We start from the raw sequence: 20,300 nt of genomic DNA, 5'->3' as shown, positions 1-20,300 counted from the left end.
GCTGAAAATGGCATTATTTTGTTCTTTTTAATGGCTGAATAATATTCCCTTGTATGTATGCACCACATCCTCTTTATTCATTTGTTTGTCGATAGACATTTAGATTGCATCTATGTCTTGGCTGTTGTAAATAGTGGTGCAATGAACACTAGGAGGCATGTACCCTTTCAAGCTGTTTTCTCCAGATACATGCCCAGCAGGGAGATTGCTGGGTCACATGGTAACTCTATTTTTAGTTTTTTAAGGAACCTCCATACTGTTCTTCCTAGTGGCCATACCAGTTTACATTCCCACCAACAGTGTCGGAGGTTCCCCTTCTCTTTATACCTTCTCCAGCATTTATTGTTTGTAGATTTTTTGATGATGGCCATTCTAACTGGTGTGAGGTGATGTCTGATTGTAGTTTTGATTTGCACTTCTCTATTCATGAGTGACATTGAACATCTTTTCGTGTAAGTAGGCAAAGAAGTTTCTCCCCCAACTGGTTCCATTGGAGTAGACCCTCTGGGACTTGATGATGTTGTTATTCAGTGTGTAAGTCATGTCCGACTCTTTGCGACCCCATGGACTTTAATATGCCAGGCTTCCCTGTCCTTCACCACCTCCTACAGTTTGCTCAAACTCACGTCCATTGAGTCGGTGATGCCATCCAACCATCCCATCCTCTGTCGTCCCCTTCTCCTCCTGCCCTCAATCTTTCCCAGCATCAGGATCTTTTCCAGTGAGTCAGCTCTTCGCATCAGGTGGCCAAAATATTGGTGCGTCAGCATCAGTCCTTCCAATGAATGTTCAGGGCTGATTTCTTTTAGGATTGACAGGTTTGATTTCCTTGCAGTCCAAGGGACTCTCAAGAGTCTCCTGGCACCACAGTTCAAAAGTATCAATTCTTTGGCACTCAGCCTTCTTTATGGTCCAACTCTCACATCTATACATGACTATTGGAAAAACCGTAACTTTGACTATATGGACCTGTGACTTGCTGACCTCAGTTTAGTTTCTTTCCTGGGTCATAGTCAAGAACAGCACCAAGGAGCCCTAATGGGAAGGGAACAGAAGCACAAAATCCACAAAAAGAACTCCAAAAACTTGTAAAAGTAGGAATGTGGAGCACAACTGTTGCCTGCAGATGTTGGTGGCTTGGCAGCCAGTGGAGGGAGGGTGGGGGGGCAGTGGAGGGAGGGTGGGGGGCCAGTGGAGGGAGGTGCGGGGGGCTGTGTTCCCAAGGGCCCAGGTGCACCAACACAGCCCCACTGTTCAGCCCTTGGCTTTCCAAAGAACTACGAGATATGGAAACAGACGCCATTGTCACCAGGAAAAGGGACACCAATCACCGGTTCCCGCTTTTCTTGTCTCTCTCTCCTGATCGTTCCCCCCGTCTTTCTTTTTCTGTCATTCTTTCTACCTCTCCCAGCCTCCACTTTCAAAAAGGACTTGAAGTATCCTGCAAAATAAACAATGACCTATATCTACAGTAGCTAAGGCTGAAAAAGTTCTGAAATTATGCAGAGGAAAGACTAAGATCATTCTACAAGGTGCCAGCAATGATACACTTGTGGTGACTGAGCTCTGAATTTGACTAAGCTTCCTGGCAACCAAGGCAAAGAAGGATATGTAGGGTTTCCAATGTCCCTGTAGTAATTTTTTTTTGGGTGGGTAATGAATTGTAGAAGACATTGACATGGAATTTGAATGTTCTAATGGGAGTGTCTCTAGAGGATTTTTGTTTTGTTTTTATTAAGTTCTTTGTGTGGCTGTTTTCTTTTATTGCCTCTAATCAGCGTTGAATGCCTGATATTCTGTCCCAGAACAATGAAGTCACTTCCTCGTGGATTACGCCTCATGGTAGACAAGGACATTGTTTTCTGGTCACCTGACTTTGAGGGGTAGAGGTGGGAGGTTAGCATATTATTTCGAGCTCTTGTTCAAACCCTCCCCAGTTATTTTTTGGATTTTGTGGTGAATATCATGCTCCTGGATCATGCATTCATTCATTCAACAAACACTTAGGGGGCTCTCAGGCTATTTCCTGCTCTGTGCTCTCAAGGCAACCCAGAGGGAGATAGACAAAGAGCCATTGTACGTGGTGGCAAGCATGATAACAGAGATCTGTGCAAAATGACACCAGTTACGGACACATAGACAAGGGACTCATGATTTCTGTGTAGGAATGTGGGGTCCGGGAACGGCTGCACCGAGGAGATGGCATTTGAACTGGGTCTTGGGAGTTTAAGTGGCTGAGTGACGTGCACCTTCCAGGCAGAGGTGGGACAGCTCCTGGAGTGACTGAGGAGTGGCCAGTGGAACGAGGTCCAGGGACCCCAGGAGATGGAGAAGGCAGTTGCCGCAAAAAATCACAGGCGGCTGAGTGGGACAGAGAATGGTGAGAAACTGGGCAATAATTACCTAGTGAATGAAATGAGAGCATCCCCTGGCTCATGCAGGAGCAGAGCAGGAGCTATAGAATCCCACCAAAGGAGAGGATGGGTCTCAGCCCTGTGAGCAGGAGGTGGTGGGAGGCACATGTGGCAAAGGGCAGTGGCAGCTGGTTTAGGAATCCAGCTGTCTTCTCAGCCCCAGCTCTTTAGGGAAGTTCATCGCACCTTCTGGCAACCACTGGTGGTTGAGCAACTGGATTTTTGGATCTCCCACTGCATGTCTTACACAAGTTCCAGATTTTGTGTCTGGAAGAGATGATTCAAACCCAGTTGCTGAAGTGACTGAGCAAACTTTGATACTGAATTTACTGACTAAAACAGAATCAAATAACAAAAGAGCCTCTTCCATCTGGATATTAAATATGTTAAGAGGCAGGGTTGGCCATCCTCTGATCATTTTCTTAAACTCGGGTTGGCTATGCTCCTTGGGAAAAAGAGGCTTTCCCTTGTGGACGCAGCTGCCCAGCCCGGAGTCTAGGAAGGGGACAGACGTGGAAGTGGGGTGGGGAGGGCGCAGGGGTGCTACTCTTAGCCAAGGTACTGCCTGGCTCTCCTGAGGATAAGGGTCACTCACTCATTTGTTCATCCAAGTGTTCACTGTGCAGGCTCTTCAGAGTCGAATCCCAGCTTGTCTACTTTTTCATCTGAACCTCTTCCGCATGCAACTATTGACATGTACCTTGTATTTGGATCACTCCCATATCACCTCTGAGCTTTCTTTCAGCTCTGCTCAGCAGAGATCAGGGTCAGGGATTGCTCAGGTCCAGGATAAATAACAGCTTGCCCACGAAACATTTCCTTACCACTTCCTGCGCTGTGTCAACGAATGGCTCTGTGCCCTTATCCCTGTTGGATGGAGCTTCAGGACCACGTGTCTTTTCCCTTGAGATGTGTGGATGAAGGTCAGGGAGCATGTTTGGGCCTCACATGCCATCTTGCACACAAAAAAAGCCCAATAAGCACTAAGCATGCACTCTGCTCAGACCTCTACACAGGAACCTAGGGAGATGATAGGCCCTGTCCCCGTCCCAGGGTCTCAGAAACCCCAGAGACCCTCACAGAGACACTTTGACCTCCTGGTTTTGCACGTGGCAATGCTCTGAAGGAGGGCCTCCGATGAGCTTTACACCCTAATTTTTTAAGCAAATGAGGAGTTGACTGCACGAACAAGTCCCATTCTGTGCTGGATAAAGTCTAGACAGTGACCTTTTCTCAGTAGCTTTCTGCTGCCTGGAATGAAGACTGCTGGGTGAGACCTACAGCAAGAAATATATTGTCATCTCTACCTAGTACACACATATCCACATACATCGAAACAAAGAATGATGAAACAGGATTTACTTTTTCTATGTGAGAGACTCTTCTGTTCTAGTTGACTCTGTTTTCCATTTTAAAGGTTAGTACTAGCGCAGTGATTTCCTACCTGTTGAAGGGTTAGGACACAGTATGAAAATCATTAGGGTGATTGTCAAGATTTTGGAGTCAGATGGACCCAGGTTTGCATCCTGGCTCTGGCACCCAGAAGCTGTGTGACATTCAGTTCAGTTCAGTTCAGTCGCTCAGTGGTGTCCGACTCTTTAGGCAAACACGTTCCTCCTTCGTTAGAAGTCTCAGTTCCTCATCTGTACAATAGGAATAATGTAGGCCCTACTACATGGGGGTAAGTGTGCGGGTTAAATGGGATAACACAGATAAAAGCTCCTGGCATAGACTCGGTGATTGACAAGTGTGAGCTTTGACGTAGTTGTGAATATTATGATTCGTGTTGTCCTGCTGCCACTCTGAACTCCTGCTTCCTGGGCAGAGTGGTAGTCAGGACTTCCTGGAGGAAGAGGCACTGAAGCAAGGCAGCAGGTTGGCCAGGAATCACTACTCTCCTCACAGTGACCAGGAACTCTGTGAGCATTCCAGGGACACACATTTTCTTTTCTATGAAGGGCAGACTTGTTCCCAAGTCTGGACCGTGTTAGATGCCTTTGCCTTTCACATTTAGGTCTCTAATCCACCCAGAATTGATTTTTGTGTCTGGTGTAAAGTAAAGATCCAATTTCTTTTTTCCCTCTTTGTTTCTGAATGGATAACTGGTTCCCCTGCACTGTTTATTAGAGTCTCATCCTTCCCTGCTGATTTGTACATCCCCTCTCTCATATATCAAGGTTCCATACATGCACAGATCAGTTTCTGAACTCGATTCTGTTTCACTGGTCAATTTATCCATGCCTGTGCCCGTCTCATACTGTCTTAATTACTGCAGCTTTATAGTGATTCCTGATGTCGGGGAGGCCTGTCACCATCTTGTCCTTCTCCTGTAGAAGCCCCTGGGCTGACTCTGGGCCTTTGCTCTTCTCTGCACGTTGCAGAATCAGCCTCTGCTAGAGACAGGTGCAAAGTCCCGGGAGCTCTGGACAAGAACCCATCTCAGGGTGCCTGGGCCTGCCGTACCTCCTGGACGCACGGCTGCCGCCCACCATGCTCAGCATTCGAGCCGCCCTGGAACTACGTTCTAATTCATTTGCAGAGAAAAGCTCCAGGGATGTGCCTGAGTCTTCGTCCCCTCTGCCCGCCACTTGCCCAGTGACTCCTCTGGTTTCCCTCCCAGTGACTCAGCCCTCATCATCCTGCCCAGGAAGCCTGCAAACTCCTTTCAGAAGACTGCTTGTTTCCTTGTCCTTGTCTGCTAAGGACATAACCCTGGACAGACAGAAAGGCATCATCCTTTGGCAGTGCCAGGGTGATGGAGGAGACTCCCTGCACCAGAGCTTGGCACAGCCAAACTCTTTGGCTTGGGTATCTGCGAATAATTTCTTTACCTGAAGATAGGCCTGGGATTCAAGTGGGGAATGGGAAGAAGAGACCTGTCACTCTTGCTTATACTGTGGTTTTTCCTGGAGTGGGAAGACCCATGTTGGCAGCTTCACAACCTTTCCGGAGACCATTCTGACAGTGGTGCCAAGGAAATGACACGTCCCAAGCTCTGGTTTCATGCACTGGCTTAAAGAACAGAGCATGACTCATGGGCCAAGTGTACATGGTTGGTGTGGATTTGGTAAATTGGTTTTCAGCATACTGGTGTTTACACGCTTCCAGAATTTAGGAACATTTGCTTTGATATGATGGTTTTGGGGTGAGAGTTTATGGTGAACCATCCCCTGTTGACCCTGGGCACAGCCCTCCTCCCCCTGGCTCTCAGGTTCCTCCTCTGTGAACTGAGAGTTTCAACTAGGTGATGACCCAAATTCCCTTTAACCCTTGTTTTTGTGATTCTACACTTGCGGTTTAAGAGCACAGAAATGAGAAACTTTCCTTTTCATCCTCTTGGCTACAAGATTCATGTTTCTACCTTGCTTTGGTTATAGATGCCTCCCTCCTTGCATAGAGGAGGTTGGTTGTCCCTGGCTGGCTGGGGCTGAGGGAGGGGAACCTGCAGGCCATAAAGAAGCAAGGTTTGAATTCTCGTGAAGCTGCACTGAATCTTGTCCACTTCCTCACTTGGGGAGATGTCCTGATTCTGGACACCTGTCTTGTTCTATCGAGCTGAATGTGTCCTCTCGATGCCAGGGATCCATGAGCCCCCCAGGAGCCTTGGTGCTGGTACGGGCTATCTGGCTGAGCCCAAAACGTGGCAGTGGTATGTGGCTGGAGTGCTTTGGAACCTCCATGCTGAGACATCTGTCTTGTTTCCTCTTTCAGACCGCCGATTATTCCACCATGGCCTCGCTGGCAGGAGGGCTGGATGACATGAAGGCCAACTTGACCAGTCCCACCCCCGCTGACATCGGGAGCAGTGTGCCTGGGCCGCAGTCCTACCCCATTGTGACAGGTGAGGGCACCTGGGGTGTGGTGAGGCAAGGGGTGAATGGCGGGGAGGGAGAGAACGCGTGTGGTGATGAAAATGGCTTCTTGGTGCTTTGGGGCTTGACAGGGGCCGTCTTTCTTTTAATGAGGTTAAGAGGTCCTGGAGCAGCTTGGGGGACTAAGACTTGGCTGTAGATGCTCTGATAGAGCCAGAGGAGAGCAGGTAGCAAATGGGCAGTGGGCTGGGTGTGGATGGAGCAGGGAAGCCTCACCTCAAGGGGCTGGGTGATTTCAGGGCCCCTGGGAGTGGGGTGAAGTGTTCAGATGGCTGGGATTTAGCTGTCTGGGAGAAAGGCAGTCCTGGTGGGCCTCAGCCCGTAGGGTGAGTGGGATTCCTGCCAGATCGCTGCCAGGAGTTTCAGATTTCCAGGTGGAGTCAAGAAGGACAGGAGGTTTAGGCTACCTTTCTCAAAGACCAGTCGCTTGAGCTGTCAGTGTGAAAATGAAGCGTGTGGGCCCTGGAGGCATGTTGCTGGATTTGAACTTGTGGTAGCTGCATATTCTTGAGGAAGTTAAATAAAAATTCTGGCCTTACAGAGATGGTCTTTTCATCTGTAAAATGGTGCTAGCACCCACCCCATGGTGTTGCTGTGAGAATTAAATGCTGCAAACACGTGAGCTGCTTAGACTCTGGTCTAGCGCACACAAGCACCCAATATGGCGTGATTATTACTCCTTGTGAGGTGGCTGGTCACGTCAGGCTCGCCGCTGTGAGAGGGGCTGGACGACAAGGGTGGGACAGGCAGACACTGCGCCCTCCTCCAGGAGCACTGGGCTAATACGGATGGACAGACTCAGCCACCAACTCCGGGAAGATGTCTGACTGAACGGGCAAGAGGCAGTCTTGGGTACTGAACAGACGGTGGAGGGCTGGGGGCACTTGGATGAGAGCCTAAGGTGGTGGGATGTCCCCGTAGGCTGATACACGAGACCCAGGAAGCAGTCAGAGACAAGGGGTTCTTAGAGATGTGAGTGGGCTGTGCTTGCATCAGGGCTGGATCTGGGTTAGAACTTTAGGGGAAGAGCTGGATGAGGCAGGCTCTCTCCCAGCCTCACGGAGGCTCCTAGGCAGGGCAGGCCCAGCTCTGAGACTGGAGCTCGTGGGGCTCAGGTGAGAGTAGCCAGGGCTCTTTTTGCAGATCCAGGTACCACGTGGGGATCAGTTCAGAGGCAAGAGTGATTTGGTCCCCTGTCTGCCTGAAATGGGGCCAGAGGCTGGAGCTGAGCCTGCAAGGGATAGGGGTGTCCGTAACGGAGCAAGGATCTATGGAGAACCTCAGTCAGAATGAACTGAGGTTCATTCTTTTACTAAACATCGCAGGTGTCCCATGCATCCTCCTCCTTGGGGTCATGAGGGTCTGTGACAAGATCTCTGACAGCATCCCCATTTTACAGATGCAGAAACCAAGTCTCAGGGAGAGGAAGTATACAGGGGAAGGCAGAGAGGTAGAGCCGGCCTGCACAGTCTCCTGGGTCCTTATTCTTTTCAAAGAAGTACAAATAATTGGATAGGTAGGGGTGGTAAAGTAGAGAGAAGCCTGGATTAGTTAGTAATAATAGTAAGTCACTTTATCTAGTAGTTATGGAGTTCCAGACACTCTGCAAGATGAACTCGTTTTACCCTTGGAGGAGCCCTGGGAGGTGGGTACTATTATATCAGATCCATTTCTTAAAAGGCCTGGGGCAATTAAGTAGCTTACCAGAAATCACAGCCAGTGAGCAGCAGAGGTAAAACTGAAGACCCGGCGGGTACAGTCGGCCTCTCTACCACACAGATAGCCTGGGGCTAATCCTGGCGCCCTCACTTCCTTGCTGTGACTTTGGTCCTCGTCTCTCAGGGCCCTTGTGAGGATCACGTGAGACCCCTGAGGGGCCTGCCCTGCAGATGGAGGGTTTGTTATTGGGTTTGGGGTTCATGGGTTTAGGCAGATCACAGGAAGACATAGTCTACCATCTGCCCAAGCCTATTTAGATGGAAAGGAATCCAGTAAACGTTGAGACTGTGGTTGTATTTCTGAGATTCTTATCTATTGATGTGGCATACTGGTGGTCAGTTGCCCAAAGGGCTAACCTAACCCACAGATTAGAACCATATCTAAAAACAGATATGGTTAGTTTTGGGCCCATGTAGGACTTCTTATAAATTTGAGTCAACATTAAAAATTTTTTAATCTGCATCTCTGGCTGTCTTGAAAAATCAGAAGATCTGGCCACACTGGGTGGTATTCTTACATGGTTGTAGAAAGCGGAGGATGAGAGGCAGGAGCCGCTCAAGACAGGGCCTCCACCCACCTGCTTTCTCATTATCTTACAAGCCTAATCTGGAAAGGAATTTGAGCTGAAAACCCTTGATGCAGAAAGTCAGTGCTAAAAGCTAGCTGGGTGCTTTAGCCGTTCAGGGTCTGCAGAAGGCCAATCTGGATGTGAGCTGAGTCTTTAGGTTAAACCCTTGACCAAAGATTTGTTTGTATTTTGATCTGTCTATTTTAAAGTCATATCATAGAGCAGAAAATGAATACAAATATAAATATCTCATACCTAAGTCAGAATTACACCTAACGTTGAACTATTAAAATTATTCTAATTATAAATATATAACACATACACAATAGTATAATATTACAAATATAACCATTAGCTTTCTTGTAAGTGAACAATAGCTAGCTAGAAAAATAAAATAGGGGAAAACAGTAGCAACAGCACCAAAAGAAAAAAAAGAAAAAAAGAGAGTGCTGAGAAATAAACTTAACATTAAAACTCCACTAAAGGGTATAAAAGAGTAAATGGAGGGATTTCCCTGGTGGCCCAGTGGCTAAGACTCTTTGCTCCCAATACAGGGAACTTGGGTTCAATCCCTGGTCAGGGAACTAGATTCCACTTGCCACCAACAAAGGTAGAAGGTCCTGCATGCTGCAACTAAGACCTGGTGCAGCCTAAATAAATAAATATTTAAAAAAAAAAAAAAATGGAGAGCTACAGCTTGTTCTTAGATAGGAAGACTCAACACCATGAAGATGTCAGTTCCCCTAAAGTATTCTATTAATTCAAAGCGTTTTCAATCAAAATGCCAACAGAACTTAAGACTTGCCAAAATGACACTAATTACTAGACAAATAAATACTCAAGGGTAGCTAGAAAAATTCTGAAATAAAAAAGTGAATAAAACAGCATATTTTAAAATTTTATGATAGAGTTACAACAATTAAAACTACTAACTGAAAATGAAGCAAATAGATAAATGGAACAGCATACAGAGTTCAGATCATTTGTCATTGCACCATATGCTCAGCCATGTCTAACTCTTTGGGTGTTTATAAATACAGCATTTCAAATCAGTAGAGGAAATATAAATCATTCAGTTAATGGTGTTGGGACAATTGACCTATTGGATCCATACCTCACTCTCTATATCAAAATAAATTTTAAGTTGATCAAAACTTTAAATTGAAAGAATGAGGCCATAATAAAGCTAGAAAAAAAAAGCACAAGGGAAATATTTTAATAACCTTAGAGTGGGAATGGCCTTTTAAAATTTGTTCCAACAGCATGTATATTATCTATGGTGAAACAAATCACCAGCCCAGGTGGGATGCATGAGACAAGTGCTCGGGCCTGGTGCACTGGGAAGACCCAGAGGAATCGGGTGGAGAGGGAGGTGGGAGGGGGGATCGGGATGGGGAATACGTGTAACTCTATGGCTGATTCATATCAATGTATGACAAAACCCACTGAAATGTTGTGAAGTAATTAGCCTCCAACTAATAAAAAATTAAAAAAATAAAAAAAAAATAAAATTTGTTCCAAATACAAAAGACAAAGTAAAATGAGAGAAATTACTGCTTAAAATAAAAATGTTTCATTTGTATGTAAAAACACTCAAAAGACAAAGAATAAAAAATTTCTAAGTGGAACACAGGTGACAAAAAGCTAATTTCCTTAATATATAAAGAAGTTTTTAGAAATAAAAGAAAGAAATCAATAGAAAAAAATGGGTAAAGCAAATGAACAGGAAAAATGCAGATGTCCCATGGCATATAAGAAGATATGCACTGTATTCATAATTTTAAAGCTACAAATTAAAATAAACACGAGACTCTAATAATACCTATCAGCTTATCAAAGACTGGAATGTTTCTTGAGGCCCAACTGGAGAGGTTTCTGAAACAGATATTTTCTTACACTGTTATATGCATATAAATCAGTGCAGTGTTTTTTGGAAAGAAATTTGTCAATAACTTTCAAAATTTTAAATGGACGTACCTACCATCTAACCCAGAACTTTTATATTCACTTTAAGAACTTTATTTCACAGATATATTCACACAGATGCACAGTGATACCTAAATCTATATAATAATGACAGAGCTATTTATCATGAAAAGCAAATGGAAAAAACTAATGTTTATCACTAGGAGGTGGTTTAATAAATTATGGTTCCTTCACACAATAAACTACTCTGCAACCATTAAAAAGAGCTAAGTAGAGCTATCTGTGCTGACATGAATGTGTTCGAGATATAACACACTAATTGTTCAAGATATAACACATTAATTGTTTAAATAAATATTTTTTGCAGAATAATGTATTTAGTATGATCCCATTAGTGAAAAAATATAAAGGACGCACACACAGAGGCATGGACACGCGCATGCAGATCAGATGCATGTGTGTGATGACGGGAGGAGATGCTGCTCGGCCCCTCCCCCTGCTTCATGGGGCACTGGAGTGCCGCGCTGAAACCCGGGTTCTCTGCTCAGCCCCACCCGGTGTCCCCTGAGGACAGCAGATATTCAGAGTGCCCCTTTACTCTCCTGAAATTCAGTTCATAACAAATATAGCCTATCTTCACAAGTAATTTCAAATAAAATAAAAATAATGCTCAACTATTAGATAAAGGATGTGAGAGTTGGACCATAAGAAGTCTGAGCACCGAAGAATTGATGCTTTTGAACTGTGGTGTTGGAGAAGACTCTTGAGAGTCCCTTGGACTGCAAGGAGATCAAACCAGTCCATCCTAAAGGAGATCAATCCTGGGTGTTTATTGGAAGGACAGATGCTGAAGGTGAAGTTCCAATACTTTGGCCACTGGATACGAAGAGCTGACTCATTGGAAAAGACCCTGATGCTGGGAAAGATTGAGGGCAGGAGGAGAAGGGGACAATAGAGGATGACATGGTTGGATGGCATCACCAACTTGATGGACATGAGTTTGAGCAAGCTCCAGCAGTTGGTGATAGACAGGGAAGCCTGGCGTGCTGCAGTCCATGGGGTTGAAAAGAGTTGGACACAACTGAGTGACTGAACTGAACTAATTAGATAAAGGAGAAACAACTGAAATTGCTTTTAATTAATTGCTATGTACTTTGATAAGTAAATACTCTTGCATGTCTAAACTGCAAGACATAAAGGAGTAGCCCAGGGCTTGCCCAGTGCACGGAATCACCGTGAACTCGGCAACAAACCTGAACACAGACTTGCTGTGTCTGACATACTGTGAGCAGGAATTTACGAATAGGTGAGGAACTCTTGGCAAAGTTCCAAGTAAAACAAAGTACGCGCTTTACTCAATTTACACGGTAGTTGCATTCCTAGAAAATTCAGTGTGTATTAAGACCATGGAAACTGCAAGTTCACATTTATATGTAAATGAAGTTCCATTCTAGATTTAAATAATTATAAGCAGATTTCTCACCTCTATGTATGTCGGGCAGGACGGGACGATAGTGCAGGATGAAAGGCAGATTCTTCATTGTGTGGGACTGTTCCACACCAAACCAATAATGCCTGTCAAGCATATAAAAACCCCCACAAATTTCCAAAACACCCTCTGGGGGAAGTTGCCGACCCCACTGAGAGCTGTTGGAACACGGGGAAGGAATGCCCCTGAAAGCTGTTAGGGTGGGCCTCCATGTCACATGCGCTGTTAATTTAATTCCACCTGTCCTTGTGGATGTGTTGACAGTTCTGAGCTCCTCGGAGAAGAGCTGAGTCTTCCAGCCTCACCCTCCCCTTCTCCCTTCCTCACCAGGCCCAGTGCGGTGGGTGTTCAGGTAGACGGCCAGTCTGGGATCTAGGAGGTGGGTGGACTCTGTTCTCCTCCACCCAAGTCCTCACACTCCAGGCCACCCAGGGACGATCTCGTTAGAGAAGGAGTCCATGTCTCTCCATCATTTATATGCCATATAAAATATTAAGTTAAACTCCTGCTCCACCAGCCGGGGCCACGGTTCAGAAACGGCCCACCATTTGCAAAGCAGTGATATGACCTGCCCATTCCTGCATCGTCAACAGCTTGGGTCCTGATTGGGGCTAGTTACCTACAGATGTGTCCTTGGGTCACAGGCTTGATGACGGAACAGCCTCTGTCCCTACCTGCCCGGGAGGATAGCAGGTGGATGCCAGCAAAGGACCCAGCAGTCTTTCCTCACTGTGCCCGCCTGACACTTTGCCTGGAAGAACAAAGAAATGGGGCCAGCCTATGTCCTTGCTGGCGCCTTCCCCTGAGGACCCTCTTTTTGCATCTGCAGTTGGAATGACAGGAGGAGACTGAGAGATGTGTCTTCTGGTTAAACAACTTTGAGAAATACCGCCCAGTGAGTGACCCAGGTCCTAGGGTCTGGGGCTCCCCGTGGTGCATCCTCTAAGTAGCAGAGACCATCCAGGGGCCAGGGGATGAGCACCCACAAAGACAGACAGATGCTCCAAGTCCCCAAACCACCAGCTCTGGTTTGCTGGTATCTCAGGCTCAGTGTTTTGACCCCCAGTATCCCAAACTTGATACTTGAAAGAAAGGATTATAAGTCCATCTTCTGCCTTTCTCGTGTAAACAGAACCTGCGGGCTGAAGGAAAGAGCGCTTAGACCCAGGAGTCAGCCTGGGCTTTACTACCTGACTCTGCTGTTGTTGTTTAGTCACTGAATTGTCTCCGATTCTTTTGCAATTCCATGGACTGTAGCCCACCAGGCTCCTCTGTCCATGGGATTCCCAGGCAAGAATACTGGAGTGGTTATCACTTCCTCCTCCAGGGGTCTTCGCCATCCAGGGATCAAACCTAACTGTCCTATCCTTCAACAAACAGATTGTCCTCTTTGAGCCTCAGTTTTCCTATCTATGAAACAGGGATGACAATTCCTGGCCCACCTGCCTCAAAGGCCATTGTGAGGATATAAGGAGAGTGAATGGAAAAGATTTGCGAGCCACTCAGGGGCCATCCGAGTGTGTGTGGGCAGGAAAGGGGATCTGGCGGGTCTGCGACCCAGTTGGCTTTTTCTAGTCTCCTTCAGAGCAAACATCCTGACCGTGGGTGTGCAGGTGGGAGGGCCCTGCGGGGCAAATGCTCACTTCACGGCTGGAGAGACCCAGGTCCAGAGGGCAGAGGTGACCTGCTCAAGGCCACATCCAGTGAGTTAGAGCTGGAACTGGGGTTCATCCAAGGCCATGGCTTCCACAGCCTGCTGTCAATATGTGGTTCAATGGACTAAAACAAAAAAAAAATCCCAGTTTAAATTTCCAGAAGGCATATCTTTTAGCATGTAATTGGGAATGTCAGCAGCAAAGCCAGACTGCCTGCTCTTGAAGTCCAGCTTCATTGTATTCTAGCTCTGTGACCTGGGGCATGTTACTAGCCTCCACGTTCAAGGTCACTGTCTGTAAAATGGGGCCCAGATAGTACTCCCTGCAGGAAGCCCGTGAGCATGGTCCATGCAGTCTTAGTCCGATGCTTGGATGAGTAAGCACTTAATGAGTGGCAGCTATTAGTATGTTCCTGGGCTCTTGTACTGAAAAGTCTGGCGAGGTGCCACGTCGCTCTGAATGACCTCTCTGTGGGGAGCGCCTCCTTTGACCTGTGTTTTACGGGCCTTTATGTGGTTCAGTCAGACCCAACTAAATATTTCTTCACTCAAAGTGAAATCATAATAAAAAATAAAAGCGAAAGTAGAAAGAATACCTCATGTATCCAGGCTGCCAAAAGGTGTTGGAAAAGTGACAATAAAAGCTATAATACAGCATGATACTCCGTAACCGGGTGTTCAGCCATTAAGCTTTCCTCTAGCTTGTCTGCCTCGGAAGGGCAGCATAATATTGATACTTACTGTATATCGGGCTATCCCTCGGGGCTTGGCTGGTGGTACCATCGAGGCCTGGGTGGATAGTCCCTCCTCTTGCTGAGCTTACCTGCTGGTGAGAGCCGGACAGTTCACAGCAAACACGGGAAAAAGGTTTACAAGGTGATTTCACACTGGCCGTGAAAGAGATGCTGGTGTCTGGGTCTGAGTTCATAGCACAGGGAGAAATAACGCAGGGGGAGAGGGAGACTGGGGCTGGGGGCAGAGACAAGGGGGCGGGAGATGAACTCGAGCCTCTAAAAGGTGGCATTTGATCTGAGACCCCAGCCAGGAGACGCCTTGAGAAGATTTGTGGGAAAGTCATCTGGATAGAAGATACAGCCCTGGGAAATGCCTTTTAATAAATGACTGAGTGAATTAGGTGCTGGGAGGGTGGGGCCATATCTCAGTTCTTGAGAAAGAACTCAGCTGCCAGCTGGGCCCAACTCATAGTCAGGCCTCAGGAACGCTGGAAACTTTGAGATTGGGTACCCTGACCCATCACCCAGCCCTGGGATCAATTCTGTATCAGTACTTGGTCACCTCTAGTGACAGGGATTTCACTACCTCAAAGGCAAAGAATCTTCAACAGGACTTCTCTGAGGCTGTTCTCCATTGAAGTCATTTCCTTCCTCACTGGCAAACCACAGCCAAGGGGCTGGCAAAGTACAAGCTGGTGTTTGTTCTGTGAACTCAGACCCAGACACCGGCATTCTATGTTCTCGTGATCCAGCCCAAATAGTGTTTTTTAAACTTAAAAAAAAAAATCAGAGCTCACATTTTAGAAATCAGAGGAGAACAGCCCCAATGTCCACGAGTAGGGGACTTGTTCAGTAAAGAGGAGCTCATGGGGACGGAGTCGTGTGCGGCGGCAGGAGAGGAGGAAGCCCTGTATGTCCCGATTGAGAGGCCTTGGAGATACGTTATGAACAAATCATGAATGGAGCATGCGGAATGCTGCCTTCTGTGTAAAGAAGGGAGGGGCCGTGGGAATCCATGTTTGTATGTGTGTACACAGCATACAGAAATTCTGGAAGGATGCTCAATAACCCTGTTTGGGTCTTGTCTGTGAAGTGGGTGTAGGAAGTGGACCTTTTGCTGAATATCATCTACGTTTTTAATTTTTTGAACCCTGGATAGAGGAGCCTGGCAGGCTACAGTCCATAGGGTCACGAAGAGTCGGACGTGACTGAAGTGACTTAGCACGCGTATATTAATTTATCCTTTATCAAAAAATTAAATTTAAAAGCGCCTTTAAACTAGGATATTTAGCATAAAGGCTAAAATGTCTAACTTCCTTTTTCTTTTGAAAAACTGGAAGCCTGTCCACCAGAGTCCACAGTCCCACATGGCCACAGGTGGGCAGAGTTTAGAAGGGGCTTTCCCCTGCCTGAACCACGCTTCCCTGTTCGTCCCAGTCTCTGTCTGGTCAACTTCGCTCGCTCTCCTTGCCTGCTGGCTCCAGTGAGTTTTAGACCTGCCCCAGACCCTCTTTCCTGTCTCCTCTGACACCTATTCCTGCCCAGCAGAAAACCCCTTTGTGAGGCCAGAAAGGGCTGACTACAGGCTGTCCAGCTGGCCTTGCCTGTTGCTCACTCCAGGCCTTTGCTCATGCTATTCCGCCTGCCTGAAATGGCTTTCCCCAAATAACAGCTCAGCGCATAAGCCATCCATTAGTGGGGGAAAGGTTCTCCGGAATGTGCGACGGCTCAGCATTTCAGCCCAGCGCAGCGATGTCACACTCTGTCCAAACTAAATGTTGCGAACCTGCTTCAGGGAATGACAATCCAGAGAGAAAACTCAGCACCCAAAGTGGGACTTCCCCAGAAAAACAAGGCTATTTACACTCCAGAAAGATTGAAGATGAATCCAACTGGAGGTTACAGTGTTTATTAAATAGACTCACTGTTACAGATTCTAGAGAAACCTAGAATTTTGGAATCTCAGTGTTTGGAAGGCTAGTCAGAGGTTCAGAGAAGCCAGAAAGGTCTGATCATTTTATTAATAAAGTCCAAATGAAATTCAAGCATCTCTGTAATTAAAATGCACATCAAAGGAAAATATGATTTGCTTTCAGGTTAGCGCAGTGTTCCCAAGAACTATTTGTTGAATAAATGAATTAATATTTGTGTAAAGAGCAGTGTCAATTAAAAAAATAATTTCAGTGTGAAGTACTCCAGTTATTTCTGACCTTGCATTTTGTAGGATAAAAATAAACAAAGCTGGATGGCCTTCCTGGTAATACACTCATAGATTTTTGCACTTGCAGGCAGCTTGGAAGCCGACCTTTCCAAATAGCCTTCAAGAAAGTCTCTGGGCCTCCAGCCTTTCAGCCGACCCTGCTGTGATCCATCTTCTTAAAATAGCGATTTCATTAGCTTGTCCTCCTGGTCAGAGATCTCCACTGCCAGACCATTATCTGCAGGAGAAAACACCAAACTGTAACTCCTGGCAATTAGCAGAGTGGTTACCATTCATCATTCATTCATTCTCTCATTCCCTCACTCACCTCTCCGTCAAACCCCAGCTCTTTTCAGGTTTCTTAGCGAGGTTTGGTCTTCTGGCTGTAGTATCTGCTCTCAGCGTACTCATAATCTGATGAGGGAGGTAACTGTGGATACATGTACAAGGCAAAACAAAGCAAAACAAACAGGAAAGAGAAATACCAGGGAGGAACCAGAATGTCTGAAGGTGTGGAGGAGGGAACTATTGCTTCCTTTGACTGTGGAGTTTGGGAATATTTTGTGGAGGAGTCCATGTAGAAGCTGTTCTGGAGGAACCACGAACTCTTGGTTTCTTTGCTCTGAAGCTTGGTCTAATCTCTTGCAACACCCTCAGTTTTCCTAATCCCTTTTAAAACAGGAAGGAGTACTTGCTCACTGTGAAATAAATAAATGTATGTAGCAACATGTTACTGTATCAGTTCACCAAGTTCTTAGATTGTTTTGCTGTCAGCAGAGTTGATGGTTTGGTAGATGTCCTTCCAGAACTTTTTCTTTGCATAAAAAACTGTATCGGGTTATACAGATATAGATCATTTCCTCCAAATGGGTTTTTACTTTTCATACTGTTGGTCAGTTTTAAAAATTTTTAATTTCCTGTTTTATGGACACCTAACATGTTCAGTAGGTCCAGAATTTCCATCCTTTCTCATGTTCTACATGGACCATCATGAGCTGTCTTTAGCAGACTGGGCTGGAGAATTCCTCGCTCAGGGCTCAGGACTGGATCCCTTTCAGTATTTGATACCTGGGCTGCAGACAGAGAAAGATGGGTTACAGGAGGGGAAGCGGGCGGGGAACCTAGGTATCCACGGATGGCCCAGGGCTATCAGCTTAAAAAGACAGTAGCCTGGGGGCCTGGTGCTGCCTCCCACACGCCCAGGGCTGTGTGGGGAGGAGGTGCGGCTGCTCGAAGCTCATCAGGGGAAGCCATGGGGAGGCAAGCTTTACTTGAGTGCAAAGAAGAATTTTTTAACAAAGCTTTCTGAAACTGGAATAGGCTCCCTCCAGAGATAATCACAGTGATAGCTAATGTTTATTGAGCATTTGTTATGTGCTTTGGTTCATTTCATCGATGAAACTAGGTACTATTTTTGTCCCTGCTAACAGTTAAAAGAAAATGCCTGGGTTCACACTGCAGTAAGTAGCAGAGCTGGCTTTCTCTAACCCCTGTACTGTACTGCCTCTGTTTGGTAATAGGCTCCTTGTCATCAGAGATACCCAACCAGAGCTCTCTCACATTCCCCCATGGCACAGTTAGACTGGCGGCCCTGGGGGTCTGTGGAAGCTGATCAAACTCAGAATCTCTTGTACAGACTCTGGAGCTAGACTACCTATCTTCAGATGTCAGCTCTTCTCCCACTTATGAGTTGGTGACCTCAGTTCCAACTGAGCATGCCTCAGTTTGCTCACCTATAAAATGGGAATAGGAACTTGTTACATGAATTAAATGAGTCAATATTTCAGAAGCACTTAAAACTCTGCCCGGAACATAACTACTAAATAAGTGTTGTTTTTCAAACACCTGGAGGTCATGAAAGCAGCTCAGTTCAGAGAGCTTGGTTTAGGGGTCCTCCACAGCCAGGAGATGAGGAGCTCGCCAGAGGTGGGATGTGTCCAGCATGGAGCAGCCCTGATGGCTGCCTCTACTGATGTTCCACTGACCTCCTGTATTAGCTTCCAAATGCTCCTGTAACAAATTACCATGAACATCATAGCTTAAAACAACATGAATTTATTACCTTAACACTCTAGGGGTCAGAAGTCTTAAAATCAAGGTGTCAGCAGGGCTCCATTCCCTCTGGAGGCTCTGGGGGAGAATCCATTTCCCTGTCTTTTCCAGCTTCTCCAGGCCACCCATGTTGTCTGGCTCATGGCCCATTCCTCTGTCTTCAAAGCAAGCACAGTATCATCTTGTCTTCTTTACCTCTGTTTCTGTTGTCACATCTCTCTGTGACTCTGACCACCCTGCCTTCCTGTATGGGGACTTGGTGATTATATTGAGGGCGCATTTGAATAATCCAGGATCATCTCCACATCTCAAAACCCTTGATTTAAGTACACACCTGCAAAGCCCCATTTTCTCTGTAAGGTGACAGAGCACAGGCATTGGGGGGCCATGATTCTGTCTGCCCTAGCACCCCAGCGCCCACTATCAAGGTCTCCTTGAGGACCCCACACCCCCTTGAATCCTGGGAGAACCATCACCTGGGAGGGGGATCAGCCCCTCTTTTGGTGTTTCTGCCTGACCTCTCCTCACCATGTCTGTGAGCACTGGCTGGTCCTCACTGTATCTCCTCCATCTGCCCCAGTATTGTGACAATCATGCCCTCCCCAGGGCCCTAGGGTCAAGAGATTGCAATATTGATGCTGGTAAGTCCTTAGAGATCATTAGCACAACTCCCTCATGGAGAAGATGGAGACACGGAGGACTCAAGTTCTCCCCACATGAGACATTTCCAGAACCCACATCCCTTGGCTCCTCCCTCTGTTCCAGACACAGCCTTCCAGAACAGAATGTATCACCTCTCCTAGCCTCATTTCTCTGACTGGTCCTCTGCCATCTATCTGCCTCATCCATGCCCGATGGAACCCTTCATCTAGACCTTTCTTTTTTTATCACTTTCCTCCTCAATTTCCCAGTCCTGACTCTAAGCCTTTGCTTCTGCTGGTTCCTCTGCTTAGGATGCTTCTGTCATTTGCCCAGAGGTGGCAGTAGTCTGCTGTGAAAGGAAGAACAATGGGCTGCCTTGGATCAGGATCACAAATCTTCATACCAGCTCTTCCATAAATAACTCCTTGGGGACTTTGGGACACGCTTGCTCTCTCTGAGCCTCAGTTTTCACATCTGCCCAATGGGAATGATCGTCCTGGCTTCTCCTCTCCTTGCAGGACTTCAGTGAAGCACATGTGAGCTGTAAGGAGCGATACCTCTTCTTTTAACCTGACGGTGCTGGGTGCTCAGGCCCCCCTGCGTCCCAGCAGGGGGGTGAGTGTGAGCTGGTGCAGAGCTTTGCCGACGCGTAGCTCTCATGACGCCGGTTGAGGGACTGAGGAACCAGCAGGCCTACCAATCTCTGTCTATGTGACTCCAGGGAATGTCTCCAAGGAGCCATCCTCAAGTACCACCTCCTTCAGAAAGACCTCCCCAGTTGCCCCACAGGCAGAGTGATAATCCCCTCTGTGGGCCCTGGATCATTTCAGCTGTTATCCCATTGTGCTTTGACTTAGGATTCTTTGTATCCAGCCTAACTTTATCCTTACACTGTGAGGGTCTGGATTATCTTCTGTCTAGCATGGAGCATGGAACAATATAGGTACTCGGGAAGTGTTTATTGAATGATTGAGTGGATGGATGGATGAACAAATGAGCTGTCTAATATGATTACTTGTTACTAATCACC

General features: G+C 46.6%; 1 protein-coding gene across 6 annotated transcripts in view; it reads left to right on the top strand.

Annotated features, from left to right (window-relative positions):
- PAX5 (paired box 5) overlaps nucleotides 1-20,300 on the top strand; it is a 184,580-nt gene that overhangs the window by 102,793 nt on the left and 61,487 nt on the right. For all 6 annotated transcript variants that reach the window (XM_043891325.1, XM_043891329.1, XM_043891327.1 and 3 more), the window contains one exon: nucleotides 6,126-6,255. In XM_043891325.1, the coding sequence (XP_043747260.1) occupies nucleotides 6,126-6,255 (130 nt within the window). The remainder of the gene's footprint in view (nucleotides 1-6,125; nucleotides 6,256-20,300) is intronic.

Source organism: Cervus elaphus, chromosome 29 (genome assembly GCF_910594005.1).
Source record: "Cervus elaphus chromosome 29, mCerEla1.1, whole genome shotgun sequence".
NCBI lineage: Eukaryota > Metazoa > Chordata > Mammalia > Artiodactyla > Cervidae > Cervus > Cervus elaphus.
Note: the sequence above shows the minus strand (reverse complement) of the source record. Positions and strands in the feature narration are given on the sequence as shown.